The sequence below is a fragment of the Euprymna scolopes genome, chromosome 12 (genome assembly GCF_053919585.1).
Source record: "Euprymna scolopes isolate OS-2025 chromosome 12, ASM5391958v1, whole genome shotgun sequence".
Lineage (NCBI taxonomy): Eukaryota > Metazoa > Mollusca > Cephalopoda > Sepiida > Sepiolidae > Euprymna > Euprymna scolopes.
Window position 1 is genome coordinate 89,584,123 of NC_136493.1, and position 22,614 is coordinate 89,606,736.

Consider the following 22,614-nt stretch of genomic DNA (forward strand, 5'->3'; position numbering starts at 1 on the left):
ATTTGCACGATGAAAATGGTTGATCATCAGAAGAATTATCTTTAAATCGTTGCTTATTAGGGTTTATTGAGTTTGCATCAGGTGTATTCGGGTTTGTTGCGAACGAATATCACATTTAAAATTCTCGCTGACAAGAACTGTTTACAATATTAAAACTTTCACTGTCCTGATGTTTACTATAATAGTTTTCTCTGGCCGCCATTTTTTTAGCATCGTTACATATTTAATATTTTTTCCAATTTAAGAAAAAATCCTATTTTCGTTTAACTTTTCTACAACTTTTTTTTAAATTATATTTTCTTTCCAAACATAAAAATAAAATTTTCACAATTTAATACAAAAAAAATATATTTTTACAATCATTAGAAATTTAACATTTTTTTTTTCAATTTTTTTAAGCAACGTTTTAACAATAATCCTTCTGGTGGTCAATCAGCGCACTTTAACACTTTTATCAATACAGATATTAATTGCAGGAACAATTGATTAATATGACAACTTTACTTGGACAATCTTTTGAGGTGCAATTGTATCTATTTCTTCCTGTGCACGTGCAGACGGTGCAATTATCGGCCTTTGTATAAGTGCTTCCTTTCTCCACCAAGATGCCACGATGTGCGCATTGGTTCCTGTTTGGAGCAGCTAAAAAACAAAAAGAAGAATTAACTTAGATATGATAAATGACCAAATCATAGCAAAGATTTTACAACATATTCCCAAACACTGTTAAAGGAAATCTTCGAAACAATGTTTACGGATAGCCCCCAAACAATGCCTACGGAAATTCCCAAAAAATGTTTACGGAAATCGCTCAAACAACGTTTACAGAAATCCCCCAGCAATGTTTACGGCAATTCCCAAAATACTGTTTACGAAAATCCCCCAAACAATTTTTACGGAAATCCCCAAAACAATGTTTATGGAAATTCCCCAAACAATGTTTATGGAAATTCCTTCACACAACGTTTATGGAAATTCCTTCACACAATGTTTATGGAAATTCCCCAAACAATGTTTATGGAAATTCCCAAAACAATGTTTATGGAAAATCTCCAAACAATATTTATGGAAATTCTCCAAACAATGTTTATGGAAATTCCTCAAACAATGTTTACGGAAAATCCTCAAACAACGTTTATGGAAATTCCTTCGCACAATGTTTATGGAAATTCCTTCACACAATGTTTATGGAAAATCCTCGAACTATGTTTACGGAAAATCCTCAAACAACGTTTACGGAAAATCCTCAAACAATGTTTATGGAAATTCCTTCACACAATGTTTATGGAAATTCTTTCACACAATGTTTACGGAAATTCCCCAAACAATGTTTATGGAAATTCCCTCAAACAATGCTTACAGAAAATTCTTCAAGCAATGTTTCCAGAAATTGCAAAAACAATGTTTACGGAAATCTTCCAAGCAATGTTTACGGAAATCCCCCAAATTATTTTTAGGAAAATCCTCTAAACAATGTTTACGGAAATCCGCCAAACAATGCAAAAGGAAATCCCCCGAACAAAGTTTACAGAAATCCCCTAAAGCAAGACTTACGGAAATCCCCTAAACAATGCGTGCAGATATCCCCAAACATTAAAAAATGATTATGGATATCTCCTAAGCAGTTTTTATGGAAATCCCCAAACAAATATTAAAAATGATTATGGATATGCCCTAAATAATTTTTACGGAAATCCCCTAAAAAATACGTGCAGATATCCCCCAAACATTAAAAAATGATTATGGATATCCCTAAAAAATTTTTTCGGAAATCCCCTAAATAATGCGTACAGATATCCCCCAAAAATTAAAAAATGATTATGGATATCCCCTTAAAAAAGTTTACGAAAATCCCCTATACAATGCGTGCAGATATCCCCCAAAAATTAAAAATGATTATGGATATCCCCTAAACAATTTTTTACGGAAATCCCCTAAACAATGCGTGCAGATATCCCCCAAACATTAAAAAATGATTATGGATATCCCCTAAACAATTTTTACGTAAATCCCCTAAACAATGCGTGCAGATATCCCCCAAACATTAAAAATGATTATGGATATCCCCTAAACAATTTTTACGTAAATCCCCTAAACAATGCGTGCAGATATCCCACAAACATTAAAAATGATTATGGATATCCCCTAAACAATTTTTACGTAAATCCCCTAAACAATGCGTGCAGATATCCCCCAAACATTAAAAATGATTATGGATATCCCCTAAACAATTTTTACGTAAATCCCCTAAACAATGCGTGCAGATATCCCACAAACATTAAAAATGATTATGGATATCCCCTAAACAATTTTTACGGAAATCCCCTAAACAATGCGTGCAGATATCCCACAAACATTAAAAATGATTATGGATATCCCCTAAACAATTTTTACGGAAATCCCCTAAACAATGTGTGCAGATATCCCCCAAACATTAAAAATGATTATGGATATCCCCTAAACAATTTTTACGGAAATCCCCTAAACAATGCGTGCAGATATCCCCCAAACATTAAAAATGATTATGGATATCCCCTAAACAATTTTTACGGAAATCCCCTAAACAATGTGTGCAGATATCCCCCAAACATTAAAAATGATTATGGATATCCCCTAAACAATTTTTACGGAAATCCCCTAAACAATGTGTGCAGATATCCCCCAAACATTAAAAATGATTATGGATATCCCCTAAACAATTTTTACGGAAATCCCCTAAACAATGCGTAAAGATATCCCCCAAACATTAAAAATGATTATGGATATCCCCTAAACAATTTTTACGGAAATCCCCTAAACAATGCGTAAAGATATCCCCCAAACATTAAAAATGATTATGGATATCCCCTAAACAATTTTTACGTAAATCCCCTAAACAATGCGTAAAGATATCCCCCAAACATTAAAAAATGATTATGGATATCCCCTAAACAATTTTTACGGAAATCCCCTAAACAATGCGTGCAGATATCCCCCAAAACATAAAAAATGATTATGGATATCCCCTAAACAATTTTTACGGAAATCCCCTAAACAATGCGTACAGATATCCCCCAAACATAAAAAATGATTATGGATATCCCCTAAACAATTTTTACGTAAATCCCCTAAACAATGCGTAAAGATATCCCCCAAACATTAAAAAATGATTATGGATATCCCCTAAACAATTTTTACGGAAATCCCCTAAACAATGCGTGCAGATATCCCCCAAAACATAAAAAAGTATTATGGATATCCCCTAAACAATTTTTACGGAAATCCCCTAAACAATGCGTACAGATATCCCCCCAAACATTAAAAAATGATTATGGATATCCCCTAAACAATTTTTACGGAAATCCCCTAAACAATGCGTGCAGATATCCCACAAACATTAAAAATGATTATGGATATCCCCTAAACAATTTTTACGGAAATCCCCTAAACAATGTGTGCAGATATCCCCCAAACATTAAAAATGATTATGGATATCCCCTAAACAATTTTTACGGAAATCCCCTAAACAATGCGTGCAGATATCCCCCAAACATTAAAAATGATTATGGATATCCCCTAAACAATTTTTACGGAAATCCCCTAAACAATGTGTGCAGATATCCCCCAAACATTAAAAATGATTATGGATATCCCCTAAACAATTTTTACGGAAATCCCCTAAACAATGTGTGCAGATATCCCCCAAACATTAAAAATGATTATGGATATCCCCTAAACAATTTTTACGGAAATCCCCTAAACAATGCGTAAAGATATCCCCCAAACATTAAAAATGATTATGGATATCCCCTAAACAATTTTTACGGAAATCCCCTAAACAATGCGTAAAGATATCCCCCAAACATTAAAAATGATTATGGATATCCCCTAAACAATTTTTACGTAAATCCCCTAAACAATGCGTAAAGATATCCCCCAAACATTAAAAAATGATTATGGATATCCCCTAAACAATTTTTACGGAAATCCCCTAAACAATGCGTGCAGATATCCCCCAAAACATAAAAAATGATTATGGATATCCCCTAAACAATTTTTACGGAAATCCCCTAAACAATGCGTACAGATATCCCCCAAACATAAAAAATGATTATGGATATCCCCTAAACAATTTTTACGTAAATCCCCTAAACAATGCGTAAAGATATCCCCCAAACATTAAAAAATGATTATGGATATCCCCTAAACAATTTTTACGGAAATCCCCTAAACAATGCGTGCAGATATCCCCCAAAACATAAAAAAGTATTATGGATATCCCCTAAACAATTTTTACGGAAATCCCCTAAACAATGCGTACAGATATCCCCCCAAACATTAAAAAATGATTATGGATATCCCCTAAACAATTTTTACGGAAATCCCCTAAACAATGCGTAAAGATATCCCCCAAACATTAAAAAATGATTATGGATATCCCCTAAACAATTTTTACGGAAATCCCCTAAACAATGCGTGCAGATATCCCCCAAACATTAAAAAATGATTATGGATATCCCCTAAACAATTTTTACGGAAATCCCCTAAACAATGCGTACAGATATCCCCCCAAACATTAAAAAATGATTATGGATATCCCCTAAACAATTTTTACGGAAATCCCCTAAACAATGCGTACAGATATCCCCCAAAACATAAAAAATGATTATGGATATCCCCTAAACAATTTTTACGGAAATCCCCTAAACAATGCGTGCAGATATACCCCAAACATTAAAAAATGATTATGGATATCCCCTAAACAATTTTTACGGAAATCCCCTAAACAATGCGTAAAGATATCCCCCAAACATTAAAAAATGATTATGGATATCCCCTAAACAATTTTTACGGAAATCCCCTAAACAATGCGTACAGATATCCCCCAAACATAAAAAATGATTATGGATATCCCCTAAACAATTTTTACGGAAATCCCCTAAACAATGCGTACAGATATCCCCCCAAACATTAAAAAATGATTATGGATATCCCCTAAACAATTTTTACTGAAATCACCTAAACAATGCGTACAGATATCCCCCAAACATTAAAAATGATTATGGATATCCCCTAAACAATTTTTACGGAAATCCCCTTAACAATGCGTACAGATATCCCCCAAACATTAAAAAATGATTATGGATATCCCCTAAACAATTTTTACGGAAATCCCCTTAACAATGCGTACAGATATCCCCCAAACATTAAAAAATGATTATGGATATCCCCTAAACAATTTTTACGGAAATCCCCTTAGCAATGCGTACAGATATCCCCCAAACATTAAAAAATGATTATGGATATCCCCTAAACAATTTTTACGGAAATCCCCTAAACAATGCGTACAGATATCCTCCAAACATTAAAAATGATTATGGATATCCCCTAAACAATTTTTACGGAAATCCCCTAAACAATGCGTACAGATATCCTCCAAACATTAAAAATGATTATGGATTTCCCTTAAACAATTTTTACGGAAATCCCCTAAACAATGCGTACAGATATCCTCCAAACATTAAAAATGATTATGGATATCCCCTAAACAATTTTTACGTAAATCCCCTAAACAATGCGTGCAGATATACCCCAAACATAAAAAATGATTATGGATATCCCCTAAACAATTTTTACGGAAATCCCCTAAACAATGCGTGCAGATATCCCCCCAAACATAAAAAATGATTATGGATATCCCCTAAACAATTTTTACGGAAATCCCCTAAACAATGCGTGCAGATATCCCCCCAAACATAAAAAATGATTATGGATATCCCCTAAACAATTTTTACGTAAATCCCCTAAACAATGCGTGCAGATATACCCCAAACATTAAAAAATGATTATGGATATCCCCTAAACAATTTTTACGGAAATCTCCTAAACAATGCGTGCAGATATCCCCCCAAACATAAAAAATGATTATGGATATCCCCTAAACAATTTTTACGGAAATCCCCTAAACAATGCGTACAGATATCCCCCCAAACATAAAAAATGATTATGGATATCCCCTAAACAATTTTTACGGAAATCCCCTAAACAATGCGTACAGATATCCCCCAAACATAAAAAATGATTATGGATATCCCCTAAACAATTTTTACGGAAATCCCCTAAACAATGCGTACAGATATCCCCCCAAACATTAAAAAATGATTATGGATATCCCCTAAACAATTTTTACGGAAATCCCCTAAACAATGCGTACAGATATCCCCCCAAACATTAAAAAATGATTATGGATATCCCCTAAACAATTTTTACGGAAATCCCCTAAACAATGCGTACAGATATCCCCCCAAACATTAAAAAATGATTATGGATATCCCCTAAACAATTTTTACGGAAATCCCCTAAACAATGCGTACAGATATCCCCCCAAACATTAAAAAATGATTATGGATATCCCCTAAACAATTTTTACGGAAATCCCCTAAACAATGCGTACAGATATCCCCCCAAACATTAAAAAATGATTATGGATATCCCCTAAACAATTTTTACGGAAATCCCCTAAACAATGCGTACAGATATCCCCCAAACATTAAAAAAGGATTATGGATATCCCCTAAACAATTTTTACGGAAATCCCCTAAACAATGCGTACAGATATCCCCCAAACATTAAAAAATGATTATGGATATCCCCTAAACAATTTTTACGGAAATCCCCTAAACAATGCGTACAGATATCCCCCAAACATTAGAAAATGATTATGGATATCCCCTAAACATTTTTTACGGAAATCCGATAAACAATGTTTACAGATATCCCCCAAACATTAGAAAATGATTATGGATATCCCCTAAACATTTTTTACGGAAATCCGATAAACAATGCTTACAGAATTCCCTAAACATGATGCCTACAGAAATCCCATCAATCAAAGCTTACAGACATCCCCTAAAATAATTGTATGGATATCTTCCAAAATGATGCTTACCTCAATATATCGCAAACTATGTTTACGAAAATGACCCAAACAATTTTACGGGAAATTTCCCCAGATAATGCTTACGGATATCCACCATTCCTCTTGAGCTTTACACGTTTTGATTGATCCACATTTAAGAAGGCATCAATACGTTTTTTGAACTTGTTACAATATATATGTGTGTGTGTGTGTGTGTGTGTGTGTGTGTGTGTGTGGATAGATGGTATTATTTCTATTTTGTTATTTATTAGCATATATCCTCAACTTATTCGATTGGTACAATAATAATATCATTTTTTGACATTACACGGCAAAAATTGACATTTTTGGGGTTTTTTAGCACCAACCTAATAACTACCTCCGGCATAGGTAACAATCAGCAAAATTACACTTGTTTATATCTATATAAATAAAAATGTAAATGTTCGTATGTTGCTAATTGATAATGTAGAAAACTACTGGCCCGATTGCTTCGACATTTTGGTATAGCATTTTTATCGTATACGTGCGATACGTTTTTATATGTCTGTTAACGTTCTACCTAATTTTATTTAATAAATTAATTAGTTTTCTTTGTAACGAGGTGGCTATTTTATTATATGAGGAACTTTCACCGCCGGTGATTCAGCGGCCACGTGACACCGATAAAACATTAAACTTTCACAATATTTTTTCGGGTGTAGGATAAATGCGTACAAACACATTATCACAATAATAAATAACTGTAGAATATCAGTAAACCGTTTTGTTATTATGTTTATTCACTTTATAACTGTATCGTATATAATTCATTTTTAGAATATGTTCATGAAAATTAAAATTCAAAAATATTTGGAGACTACGTTCGCTCGGCTTTAACCGGAACATGATGTCAACAGCTGTTGCTCGGGTTTAGCCACAGCCATCAAGAGTAAGAAGAAGGCCTGTTAACTGAAAATGGCTGTAGGCAATGTAGGTAAGATTTGTCAGACTGTCAGATTACCAGTACTATATGACGGCCAGATGTTTTGTATATATATATATATATATATATATATATATATATATATATATATATATATATATATATATATATATATATATATATATATATTCACGCGGTTAATGGCTTTCTTTCTTATTATTGAGCACTTTCGGTTGAATTAAAGTCGGTCAATTTAGCTGACTGACGTAAAGAACATGCCAAATGTTTAAATTTAACGTTATTTCACGCGGTTAATGGTAGCCGAATGGATACGGTTTTCGTTAATCGAGCCAGAGATGTCTCGTGTTGCCGAGTGCGAATCGTTCGACTGGTGTTAATCGTGACACACTGCACTGAAGATTCCTGAAAGAGTGAAACACTAGTGTCTGTAGGTATTTAATTATTATAGTAAAAAATAGTTATATCTATCTATCTATCTATCTATCTATATATATATATATATATATATATATATATATATATATATATATATATATTCACGTGTTTGAATATATGGTAAAGTGGCATTTTTAGTCGTTTAGAACTGCTTTAAAGCTTCACCGCTAACTCGTTAATTTTCGACCAAATTTCAGACAATTTTACAGTTTATAGATCACCTTCTCAGCTATATTGTGAAAAAAAATTTCAATTTTCGTTCAGTAAAACAAAAGTGATGATGAATTTAGTGATGTTCAAAATCTTAAAAAGCGTAAGGAGGTGAGCGGCGTTTTTATGACTGCTTTCCATAGCAACTACGTCGCTTCAGCTACTACTGTTGCTACCAATTCACTGCTCTAGCGAAAAGAGGAGTAACAAGTGAAACAGAGAGAATGAAAGAATTAAAGGGAGATAATTGAGGGGATTGTTTTGGAAGCAAACGAGTGCTATACATTTAGAAACGAAAACTAGCTGCGATGGTTTCAAATGATCTGAAATAACAGCAAGGGGAGACTTGATTCCAAATATTTTCATTTGTCATATCTCCTCTCTTTCGAAAATAGGGTCGATTATGAATATCTCCAGTATCAATTAATCATTATACACTGTAAAAGTTACTGTATGTATGAAAACCAAAGAAAGGATATATAACATATTTGGAATTAAGTCTCCCTGCTGTTATTTTAGATCATTTCAAACCATAGCAGCAAGTTTTAGTCTCCCCTCCATTAAGGCCAGGGGTTTTGAGGAAATATCAGATCTATAATTCATATTCCAAACTAGGAAAACAAATGACTGATTGAAACATTTTATGGTTGTAAAAAGTGTACAAATAGGCTTCTGATAATAGATGATGACAAATTTCACATAGCGCACTACACAATTCAGGTAATTACCTTTCAAACGAGCCTGCATTTGTTCGATTCTGATCAATAGTCGCTGAGATTTGGAACTTATAAAATTGCCAAAAAGGTAGTATATCTATCTATCTATCTATCTATCTCTCTCTCTCTCTATCTATCTCTCTCTCTCTCTCTCTCTCTCTATATATATATATATATATATATATATATATATATATATATATATATATATATACTAGCATGGGTGCCCGGCGTTGGCGGGATGTTTGGAGGTTTGTGTGTTGAGCAAAAAAAAAAGTGGTAGTAGGAAGGCAGACTCGAACCCCTACCGCGGAGGAGGAAAAGAACGTGAAAAAACGTGACGTCCTTGCTGTTCCGAGACACTTTCACTTTTATAGATATACTAGCATTTCTGCCCGGCGTTGCCCGGGTGTTTGAAGGTGTCTGTTGAGCAAAAAAAAAAAAGTGGTAGTAGGAAGGCAGGCTCAAACCCGTACCGCGAAGGAGGAAAAGAACGGGAAAAATCTGACGTCTTTGCTGTTACGACCACCACCAAACCGGAAATGACGTAGATTTAAATTAAGGCTAGACAATCGAAAATAGGGGAAGGCTTTCGAAAAGATCGGTGAAAAAAGCGAACCCTCCCTGTAGAAAAGTGCCCACTTGATGGTGAAGAAATGAATGTTTTAAGCCAATTTTTCGGTATTTGTCATCAGAGGTCAAATTTCTTTTTAATTTGACCCATATTATGACCCCTTAACATTTAATGTTTTGGGCTCAAATCAAATTATTGAGTTAGATCCATGTCCAAGTGTTACGTAGGGGTTATATTAAAAGGGATGACGTATTTTATATATTATTTATTGTTGGTCATATTAGAGTTGAGAGTCTTAGTAGAGAGTCTTAGTGTGTTCATGTCGTGTGTAGATATATTGCGTATATATAAAGAGAGAGGCAATTCTGTATATATAAAGAGACAAGCACATGTTAATACAGGAGAGCCGACGGCATGTAATTCAATGAGAGGAGATTTATGATATATAGATAGACCGAGAGATAGTGCGTTTGACATTTATACTGTTTGACAGTTCTGTGAATGGGAGTGTTTCTATAACATTGACACACATATTTCTATACCTATTTTTTGAGATGATGATTTCCACAAAGTTCTTATAATATAAATTGACAATACCTTTTCTGTTGTTGAATAACATAACACGAAGACGCAGATACAAAAAGATGATGATATTCGTTTATTCCATTTTCGACCGATCAATGGCTTTGCATCAAGGAATTGAAGTCTTACATGATTCTTCTTCTAACCCCCGCTTCCAAGGTTCCAAGGTTCTATGTTAGCTCTGTCTCTGACTCCTCTTCTCTCTTCTCTCTTCTCCCCGACTGACTGACTGACTTATCTATGACCAACACATGTATATCAGACACATGGCTTTACATGCCTCACATTTTCAAACATGCATCGCTCTTCACGTGTTTTTTACAAAGCCGACCCTCAAACCTATTTTTTGATTAACCCACTTTACAAATAACATTTTCGATTGTTCGTTTTAAAATTCCTTATTTTAATTTCATTTCTTTGACAGAACAAAATTCATCATTACATTCCTTTTTCAATAAACAGATATCTAACTATTTTGTGTGAACTAAACAATAGTAATTCTACATTCCATTTTCAATAACATTCTGTATTTATTTTAACTTATGATCGGAATTCTCAATTCCAAATCTAGCTTCGCAAGTTCGAATCCCCAGCTATCCCATCTCATATTTACTCACTTACAAGAACAGACGGCTGTTCTTTAACACAAGGACCTATATCTAAAATTTCAATTGTTTATACCCAAATTGGCGGAGGAGTTTGGTAGAGTTCTTAAAGGTCAAATCGTTGAACATTGACCCTTAACTAGCCAAATTTCTGGCTGAAAACGGATTACAAAGATTTTCCCGAATCTCAGTACCCTGTGGACTGAAAATTGACAGAGTTATTGCGTAGGAAAATGTACACACACAGACACACAGACATACAGACAGACAGATACTTTCACTTATATATATATATATATATATATATATATATATATATATATATATATATATATATATATATATATGCAAATTTGTGTGTGAGAGAGTTTGTTCGTTATAGATTCAAAAATGGCTGGATCGATTTTTATGAAATTTTGCACAAATGTACTCAGTGCGTCTGGCTGTGTTTTAGGGTAGGTACTGCATCGAAATGGTTTATACAAGTATCGGCAACTAATATTAGCTATGCATTTTTTTACTATGCACATTTAAATGATCGGCCATTTTTTTCAGTTCGTTGCTTAGCAACGCGACAGCAACGGTATCCGTACTACTATTCACACTAGCGCACGCGACCATTACAGCGTGTTTTACAATGTATTTTCTTTTTCTTCCTTTCTTTTTTTTTCTTGACATAACTTAATGTTCGCCGTGTGTTATGGAATTGTTGGTATTAGTACTACTGCTGCTCGCTTACAATCGACGCACACACGCACACACGCACACACAACAATTACAGCGTATTTTATTTTCTTTCTTTTTTCTTTTCTTTTTTTTTTTTGCTTGAGAACAGACCTTCTTAATGTTTATCCGTTAATTGAAATACGATTATTCATACAACTGAACCATTTACTTTTTTCAATCAGAAATTCACAGATGGTAATACCTCAAATATATTATAAATACAACTTAACATGTTTTATATTTTAAAATAGTTTTTCTATTTTTTAAGTTAACTTGAATTTAATTAACACTTAAAATAACATTTATTTATACAAATGCAAATCCATAACTTACCACAATTGATTTTTTCTTTGACAAACTAATCAAAACAAAACACTCTTCATAACAACAATAAAACCACATTGCTTATGTAATACTTATGCATTTAGGAATACTTATTTAAAATTCTCTCTTTTCTAATTTAATCTTCATATAAATATTCGATTGAGATTTTTTTTTCCAAAATTTACATTTTTACATATTTATTTTATCTTACAATTCATTTATTTTTCGTATATATTTCTTTGTTTTATATATATTTAGATATAGAAGTTTTCCAAACTATATTTCTATATAATTTCTATTAATCCCCATATGTCTACATTGATGTATCGAGGAATTTACACATATTGATTGCCTTTTTCCCGGACATCCTGTTTTTTTATTACATTTTATACAATACACACTATCTAAATATTGACTCTGTCAACAATTGTTTCGGCAGAGCCTACGGCAAACTAAATAAAGATCTGCCGCAACCCTTTCTAACCACTTGCTTGAAACATTCCATTTCAATTCCACACACACCCACAGAGTAATTTCGCAACAATGCCACAAAAAAAAAATCAGCTCGGAAGGTGCACGAGAGCAGCGACTATTGTTAGGAACACCAGAGCAAGCCTAGACTATGATGAAGTAGAATTATTACGCTCTCGCGAAGCACAGCGCACGACTCGGACCAGATCTTCTGAAACCGTTACTCAACAGACTTACCGTTTATCTAGACACGCTGCAGCCATGGCTCAACTATGTTCTTCACAAAGTGCTGAGATTCAGGCTAACCATAGAGCAGCTAATGCTGCAAGTACGTCTTCTGCAAGGGCCAACAAATCTACAGAAAGGACAGCTTGGTGGAGAGCGGCTAACACAGCCTCCACAGCTTCAGCAAGAGCTGCTAAATCTACTGAAGCGAGGGTCAGACGACTTGCCTGAGACAACACATCCAAAGTCGCCGCTCGGTCATCTCAACCACCAGAAGCTCGAAGGTAATGAGTGCAGACTGTAAGTCGGAGGTTTAATACCTCTCGCAGCAACATATGCCCTTCACCGGAGTTTTGGTTAAGCGAAGCATTGAACTATGACACCAACTATGACTTCTCGACCCGGCAGGATTTTACCATCGGTTCTATGAATTGCATATGTTCATTCTGCAAAGCTAAAAAATGGCCGGCGGAACCTCCAAGCCTATGCTACTCTTCGAGTAAAGTTAAACTACCATCCCTTTACCTCAACCACTGCGAGACCTACTTTTAGGCATGACTGATGAATCTAAATATTTTCGGAAAGCCATCCGACTTTTCAACTGTTGCTTCCAAATGACATCATTTGGTGCAAACATTGTCCGTAAAAGCAACTGGAATCCCGCATTTAAGATGCAAGGCCAAGTCTACCATCTAATAGGGTCCCTTTTACCCGAGGACACCATACAACCATCATTCTTACAACTCTACTTCGTCAGTGACTGCGTCCAACAAACTGAAAACCAAGTAGCAATTACAGCCGAAACTAACGACATTCAAAGTTTCAAGTATGTGCTACAGAATGTTTCTCTGCCTAATTTTTCCATTGTTCTTAACGCCGACAAACGTCCTACAGGAGAACATGAACGTCGCTTCAATGCTCCTACATGCAACAAGGTTTCTGCAGTCATCCAGGGTGAGCACAACAACAAACGCGACATAGTTATTCATACTAAGGGTGGAGGTCTACAGCGAATAAATGAAATGCATCGATCATACAACGCACTACAATATCCCCTATTTTCTTACAGTGACGATCGATACCATTTTCAAATACCATGTCAACAAAACTTTGGACAAACGACGATGAATCCAAAAAATGTTACATGCAGAGCATATTAAGCATACAGACTGATGGTTTGCGACGACGATTTCAACACTCTCTTTCGAGGTGGACCTCTTCTGCAACAATTCATAGTCGACATGGCAGCAAAAATGGAGTCTGAAAGGCTCCTATATATTCGGTTCACCAAAAACACCTTCAGCCGCCTTCATACATACATCTGCACGATGGCATGAGAAATGAAACTGATCCTAACACTGTTGGAAAACTGACAATTCTTCCATCCACATATATTGGTGGGCCGCGTTATACGCACGCCCGCACACAAGATGCAATGACATACGTCCGCTATTACAGTCGACCGGATTTGTTTATTATATATATATACACTGGAAGCCAAATTGAATATCGAAATGCTCATATCTTTAGTTCTATAGGACACAACCACATAAATAGCAGTTTTTTTTAACATTATAATACTATTGCATGGTCAAAATTTTATGACAATTGGTAAAAAAGACAAACTATATTTTAAAACCAATAAAATATGCTTAAATTTGCCTACATTTGTATATTTAGACTCCTGGTAGGCCAGCCTCAATTTTTCTGCTAGTTGTCTCCCCTGTGGCTTTATATATATATATATATATATTGCACGTTTTAAAAAAATAATCGAAAATTTTATATCTATATCATTAATTGCTAGATGAAAGATAATGTTTTTACATTGCAACAAAATGTACATTACATAAAATAAATCTAAGGTAATTTTCTTTATTCAATTTAATTTAAATTTTTATACCTTACTTTGTAAAATTTATAAAAGTGCACTTTGAAAATGAATAAAATTCAAATTGAATCTTGTCCCTTTATTTTTAAAGCCTATAGTAAAAACATTTTGTGTAACAATTTTCATGCCTTGGATGAAATGCTTTTCTAACTTGTAACTTACCTTTTTAAGATTATATTTTAAAACTCTCCTTCTCTCTATTTAAGTTTGTATTTCTCCTCACACCACAACTCATTTTTGCAACCCCCTCTTTGTATTATTACAGGTCTGAATATTCTTTCTGTCTCAGTTTGTATTTCTCCTCATACCACAACTCATTTTTTGCGACTTCCTCTTTGTAATACAGGTCTGAATAATGAGAAAATCTGAATTTTTTTAACAAAAACTTTAAAATAACTTTTTTAGATAAATTTTTTTTTAATTTCTTTTAGAATAGAAAATCTTTAAAATTTAATAAGGAATATATTTTATATAGCTTTCATTAACAAATATTCAGTACATAATGAGAAAAATAGAGATGAAAATTTCAAAAGGATTGTATGACTGGTTACGGTCAATAATATTGTTATTCTATTACTATTATTATTTAAAACATTTTGTGTCCTGCTCTTTGGCGCGAGGACTAATTGTAATCTGTAAATGATAGAGCAATCTCTTTAGGAAAGCTTAAATGAGAGAGATCAACGCGTACAGAGTCTACATGAAAGTTAAATGAAAAACGCAACTCAGCTTGATCTCATAATAAACTATATACAAGTATATAGTTGAAGGCTATGCCTCAACTAGCTCTTCTCATTTGTTGAAGCTCTTTCGGATTGAAATATATATATATATATATATATATATATATATATATATATATATATATATATATAGTAATGATTTAAAAAGTTTTTAAAAATATGACTAGATTGTTTAGTTTTTTGTTTTTTTGTTTTGTTTTTTGTTTTTTGTCTTTTGTTTTATGTTCTTTGTTTTATGTTTTATGTTGGGACAACATTCATCCAATTACAAAGAAAATATGTTTTTAGGATGAGCAGAAAGAATTGGATGGATTAGAGTTTTTTCTTATTTGATCTGTAACACACACACACACACACACACACACACATATTCTTATTGAATTGATAATTAAATTTATATGCACTAGGATATATATTTTTTTTTTACATAGGCATCGCAACTTATCAAGGCCCAGAACACACGCATGCGTGCACGTGCGCACGCGCGTGTGTACAAGGTGCCTTCAATAAGTTTCCAGACTTTTTTGTACAGGCATCTGAAATTGTCAGAGACTCTTGAAAATTCAGTATGTTATTGCTGTATATCTTATGAGATGACTTACCAATTTTTATGATTTCAGGTTCAAATGAACAGCTACAACAGGAATCGGAATAAACCCTACTAAAGCCTGATTGTCACAGCTGGTGAATTTCAAAAATGCAATCTGAATGTGAGGACACTTTAGAAGAACGATATAAAATAAAATTTTGTTTTAAACTCGGAAAAATGCCAAACAAACGTATGAAATGATTCAAACTGCTTTTGGGCCATCTTACATGAATCGTGCATCAGTTTTGAATGACATAAGAGATTCAAGGAAGGCAGGGGGTCTGTGAGTGATGATGAGAGGTGTGGGAGGAGTAAGGAAGTAATAACACCAGAGTTGATTGGTAAATTAAAAAATTTCATGAATAAAGACAGTCGTGTGTCTAAAGAGACAATAAGTGCACAATTTGATGTCAGTGTGGGAACTGTGCGCACAATTATCCGTGGAACTGAAGACGTGGAAGATTTGAGCAAAGTTTGTCCCAAATATGCAGTTAACAACTCCATCCCTGTCACAGACTATTTGACCAGGATAGGCATCAAGGCTGTTCTTGGCTCTTGCTCCCTGTGACTTTTGCTTGTTCCTTAAGCTCAAGGAAAACCTTGGATGTTGTCATTATGAAACATCTAAGGAGATAAAAGACGCTGTTACAAGGGTCATTGGCACGCTCATACAAGAGAACTTCCATGGGGTTTTTCAGAAGTACAACAAGTGCATTGCAGCTGGAAGAGATTACTTTGATAGGGACTAGAGTTTCATGTGTGTACTATCAATAAAAGTGCACATACGAAAAAACTCTGGAAACTGAATGAAGGCAACTAATATATATATATATATATATATATATATATATATATATATATATATATATATATATATATATTTATATATACGGTGGCTGTCCTCTTGGATTAGAGCGCGACCACCTTCTTTATTTTATGTCCTCTGCCCCCTCACTCTATTCCCCCTCCGAATTGAATGTGTTTGCACACACGCGCGCGCGCATATATATATATATATATATATATATATATATATATTGATTCACTAAACACAGTGAATCAAGTGCAATAATCTTTAGAACAGCGTGTCACGATCTTGAACGGGTGTTTTCAAACTACTTATTCTTAACGTGAGTAATCTGTAATGTGAACTATTCACGCATGCGCATTCATAAAACCATTAGCGAACAGATAAAAAGCCGATGATCCCCACGTAAAAATTTTTCAATTTTGACGCCTTAGCAGCCCCTTTTATCCGGATGAAAACATATTTAAAGGTTTTTCACTTGACTGAATATCTATATATCAAATTTCAAGTCTGTAGTTAAAAAATCGTTGAGTATATAGGTTGAGAAGTGTCCTCACACACATTCTTACTTTTATAGATGTATAAATTAGAGTTGAATTATTCAACGTTCCTTTATCTACTCTCATCGCACAACATGCCTGTTGAAGATTCATGATGTTTGAGAACAAATTTCAGTTTTTTTAATTCTCCACATTTTGCAAATAAATCAAGTTAGCCAGCACGAATCGCTACATTCCAAGATAATGCTCGTTTACGGAAAACCTTTCCAGCCACCGATTGCCATGTCTAATAGCAATATCTAAAAATCCAACATTCAAATACCTCGACTAAACATTCATACGTAATACGATTCTGAATTTTTTTAACGAGTTGGGCGCTATTTATAAAGACAGAGATATATTCTTAATTGTCTGGAATGGTATTCGATTTGATAAGCAATAAAATTGAAGTAAAAGAATGTAAGAATGGAACCGATAACGAAAGTTGGTTGGTTGTTTTTGTTTTACGGCATATCAACCCTTTTCGGGTTATTTAATGCCGAATCCAAAGATTTTGAAGAAAATTTTTTTAGTAGAATATATTTGTTGTTTTCAAGTCGGTTTCTATTTAACCCATAGTTGGGACCCTAACAGGTACTACCACTCCGGGTCAGAGTGGACCTGGGAGCAATGGTAATTAAAGGGTAGCTCCACACTCCCCAAAGCCCGCAAGCTGGGGCCTCACCACTGGATATAGTTTAAGGTCATATCCAGGACCCCATTGAGGGACTTTTACCCTCTGCAGGGGGGCAGTCGGTGTATTCTAATGCCCCACCGACAGGGCCGATAACGAAAGAGAATGGAATTCAATATATGTTGGCAAAGAATCAGTTTGGAATCTGAAACCTCTTTTCAAATGTATCGTACTCACCATCTAAATAGTGTATTATACTCACCAGCTAAATATATACTCACCAGCTAAAAAATGTATTATACTCACCACCTAAATAAAGGCCAATCAGACCGCAGAATACCAATATCCAACTCAGATCAAACATTTTGCAAGAGTGATATTTCTGCTTTATGAGAGATTCCTTAATGAGCCCAGGAATAAAATTGTTCCTTTTTATAGCAAAATCCTCGACAAATTCTGCTACAGCTGTTCTAGATAATCCGTCAATTAATGTCTAAATCAAAAAATAAATCAATGAATATTTCAGATCACATAACAATTTATCTTTTCCTTAGAAATTGACATCAGTTGATGCTTGTCATGTTAGTTTTTTTTTTAAAGATAAATAAATTAATCTTGCAGATTGGTAATAAGATATCCATTGTAGTATAATTAATAAAAAGTGTATTAGCCATAGTATGTTACAGAAGTATACGTCATGATTCTGGGGCCATAACTGCCACGAATCGCTACATCGATGATTAGATTTATCTATATTTATAGTCTCTAGTAAGTCCATTCTTCCTAAAATAGGTAGATCAGCTTACCCCATAGCAACCCCTATAATTTTTAAGGAGTTAATATCTTTTCCTCTTGGGTTTGACTTCCATGAAGCCAATGTTTTTTTTGTTTGTTTTTTTTTTTATCATTCGCTTTTCAGAAATTACTTGTTCGACTGATAACTCGAACGTGTCAAACACAACGTCCATTAGTTCTTCTTCTGTCGTGTTGTCGTCTACAGTATCGGAATATCTTTTCGTGGTTTCATTTAAATGTTACTTATGGGTAAATTTTGGTCATTTCACCACATAGAGCATATCCTGATTTCTTTCATCTACAATCGTGATTTTTCAAAATGACTTGTTATTCTTAAGCATTGTGAAATGGGCATTATCGACTGGTTGATGCTTGTTAATTCAAGTTATTTTTGCAAAAGATTAATGCAGGTCGAGTTCATTAGTTGATGTCAACTCATCCCGATCTCCAAAAGCTCTCCAGACTTGGTCCAAGCCACAATCTGGCTTCCATTTTGTCCAATTTGCAACTGTCTCCAACTGTGTTGTCAACTGTCGAAAACTCAAAACTTTCGGGTTTGTTTAACAATCTAGAGAAAAAATTGGATACGTACCAGAGATCGACAAATCATTTGAGGCCTTTTACAGATGCTATGAAAATATTTTCAACGTAGGTACGTCTACTATTAAGAAAACTGGGAACTACCGAACATAGAAGGTTCGTGAATTTCATATTACACAAGAAAACCACAGACTTGGATTTTTCAGAAACTATTTAGTTCCTCTTGGAACTATTCAGGCCTAACACAACCTTGTTCTCCTGAAAAACCATGTTACCATTGTGGTAAATGGCATTGGAGAAATTCTGTTTAGTCAAGAGGAAAACATATTGCATAAACTGCAATAAAAATGGTCATAACTTGACTCGTTTTAGTACGCCAACAAAACGAGGAAACCCAAAAGTAAAATAAGGCAAGCTCAATCAGGCAACATAGTCAATCAGAATTTAATTAACTCATTTAAGAGTATATGTGATTGTTGATGTGTTCAATAACTCTATAAAATTCCAGCTTTATTCGGATTCTGATCTTTCAATCATCAACTGGCATATTTGACGGCAATTAAACAAGCCAATTCTATTAAAGATAGATAAAATAGCAATATCCGAAACTAGCGAGGTAAGCCTTACAGTAATACTAAACAGAGTTACCAAAAAACTGAAAGCCTACATATTTAAAACTTCCGATAATCTGTTTGGAACAGATTAATTAGAAAGATTCAATCTATGGGATTGCCCAATTTTTCCACGGGGTAAAACGATGCCTTGCAAGATTACAATTATCCTCTCTCAAGCACTAAACAAATTTTCAACAAACTAAATAATGGAAAAATCTTCTTCCAAATTAACCTCTCAAATGCATACATTTAGATAGAGATGGATGAAAGAAAATTCCAATTTTCAGAACCCTTAGATGCTATGTACTACCCCATTGTTGTGGATAACCACTCAAAATGATCTGAGGTCCTTCAATGTAAAAAATAAAAAAAACAACCAGAAACTGCTTGATCGGATTTTGACGCGAGCTATTTGCGCGTTTTGACGTGGTAAATTGTGTGTTATCAGATAACGGCACTCAATTCACGTCAAGTAAATTCAGAGACTTTCGCAAATCGTATTAGATGGACCACATTACAACCCCTCCGTATTATCCAGATCGAATAGTCAGGCAGAGAAGTTCGTGGACACTCTAAAGAGGGTTGTAAAAAGGGCACTAGGTATACTGACGGAAAGAGCATTGCAACAGTTTCTGCAAGAGTATAGAATAACCCCTAATCCGAACATATTTATAGGACGCTCACCTGAAGGAACAATGTTTGCAAGAAAAGTCAAGTCCGCCTTCGATAAACTTATTCCACGGCAAGCAAAGTTCAAGAAACCACCTTGCCCCATGAGAAATGTTTCTGTTCTAGCGATAAAGTCCTTATCAAGAACATTACATTCTGAGGAGTTAGCACTATCGAATAAACAATTGGTGAACTAGTCTGTATCGTTCAGGGACCAAAAACACCTACAAATATCATATGAACCAGCTCAGGAAATGCCACCAAATGAATTGGAGGAATTACCACAAAATACCTGTAAAGAGTCAATCGACTTAATATTTGATCACTTCCATTTCGACACGCCCCAGGTCTCCTTGGAAGTGCGATACTTGGGAAGAAAAAGAAAAATTACGCAACCACTCGACACAAATCCCAAGAGGAAGAAATATGAAGTTTTATTTTTTTCCCCTTTTTTTTTCAAAAAATAAAATAAAAAAAGAAAACTCTTGAAAGGAGGGTATTGCGAGACTAAAACTTACCCGCATCATAGACTTTTCCAGTACTATATTACGATGTGAGATAACACTCTGAGGGGACAATATCGTAATACTATAGAATCAGTAGGACTACTAGTAATGCACAGTGCGTACGACTACCCATATTGGACACCACCAGATAGTAAATTGCGCTTACCCTTTATCAAATCTTTGTAACCTTTTCAGTTATCTTCCTTACACCAAATTCGTGTCCTGTGTTTTCCTTCCGTGGTACTAACCTTGGATCCACATTACTTTTCTATCTGGAAAAGTTTTTAGTATTTTTACTCACTTTAAATATTTAATCTGTTCGAAAAACATATAGATTCGAGCGATATATGCGAACAAGAAAAAAATGGTGGCGAACTGCCACCTAAATACGTAAAGATTTGATAATGACGTAAAAAACATGTACAAAATACTTTTAGAAATCTACCCAATATATGTCATGATAACAATTTGCAACTGACTTAAACTCTGCAAACTCAAAACTATCCGCAAACATTGCTCAACTGTTGCAATACTCATTAATACTCCTCAAACGAACCCTAAAATATATAGGTCTTCTATGTCCCAATCATCGACCTTGATCAACAATCCCATTCAAGCTTCCTTTTATGTTTCTTGGTGAACAACTTCCAATCCATTGTCTTTCCATCAACCCTTTTTCATATAATTTTGTTGATTTCCTCTTGTCTTTTTCCATACTTCTTTTCCTCTTGCTCTCACCCTCCCCACACTTCGGGGTAACATTAACAGCATTACATTTGAAGCGTGAGCCATCAAATCTTACGTTACTCTTATATTTGTTAGGAAATCAGAGCAACGAATATAGACATCGTATCACTTACTGCATCTCTTAATTAAATATAACGCAATAGAATCGGCAATGTACCTGCAAGAAATGTTTATCGGTTTATGTTGATTCGAATTATTATGGTGTTTCGCTGTTTCTTACGTTTGTGTGGTGTATAATTATCATCTTTGTTAAACCGTTTTTTCATAACTCACTAATATGCTAACATCCTAAATGAACAGAAAATCTACACTTTGTTTATTCAACTAGTGAATTTTAGCGTTTTATTCAGCCGGTTTAATCATGAAAGACACGAAATAAAAGAAGATTTTTATAGGTGCCGCTTACAGCCTAGTTTCACACAAACACACCTACTATAAAAAAAAAAATTTTTAAAACTCGTTCGCATTTATCCTCATTTTCGAAATCCAAACTTTCTCATGTTCGATCAGCTCTCGTATTTATCAATGCCTGTCTTTATTTTAAAAGTCATTTTGTAAATAACGACTTAATGTTTAATTTATAGTTTCCTTCCTTAAAAGGTGTCAAAATGGACAAATACTGATTTCGAGATTAGATGTAGCAAACCAAAAAAGAAAAATTCTAACGAATCGTAAAGCAAATTTCACTACACGGATAGGATCAAAAAGTCTGATGAGACGCAGAGCACTAATCACGGAACGCAGTTTTTAACGCTCTCCCAACTCCTCCCTGTTATCATGTCCGGCATGCCTCATTAGCAGGTGTGTCATGTGACCATGTGAGATCT

The 22,614-nt window shown here is 34.4% G+C and overlaps 1 protein-coding gene across 1 annotated transcript in view; it reads right to left on the reverse strand.

The window, feature by feature from the left end:
- Positions 1-18,379, reverse strand: part of LOC145291413 (uncharacterized) — a 24,046-nt gene extending 5,667 nt beyond the window's left edge. Inside the window, exons 1-2 of the mRNA XM_080137221.1 lie at positions 18,223-18,379; positions 505-642 (exon numbers count right to left, since the gene is read on the reverse strand). Coding sequence (XP_079993347.1) covers positions 505-642; positions 18,223-18,280 — 196 coding nt within the window. The 5' untranslated portion in view covers positions 18,281-18,379. The remainder of the gene's footprint in view (positions 1-504; positions 643-18,222) is intronic.
- Positions 18,380-22,614: the final 4,235 nt, after the last annotated feature.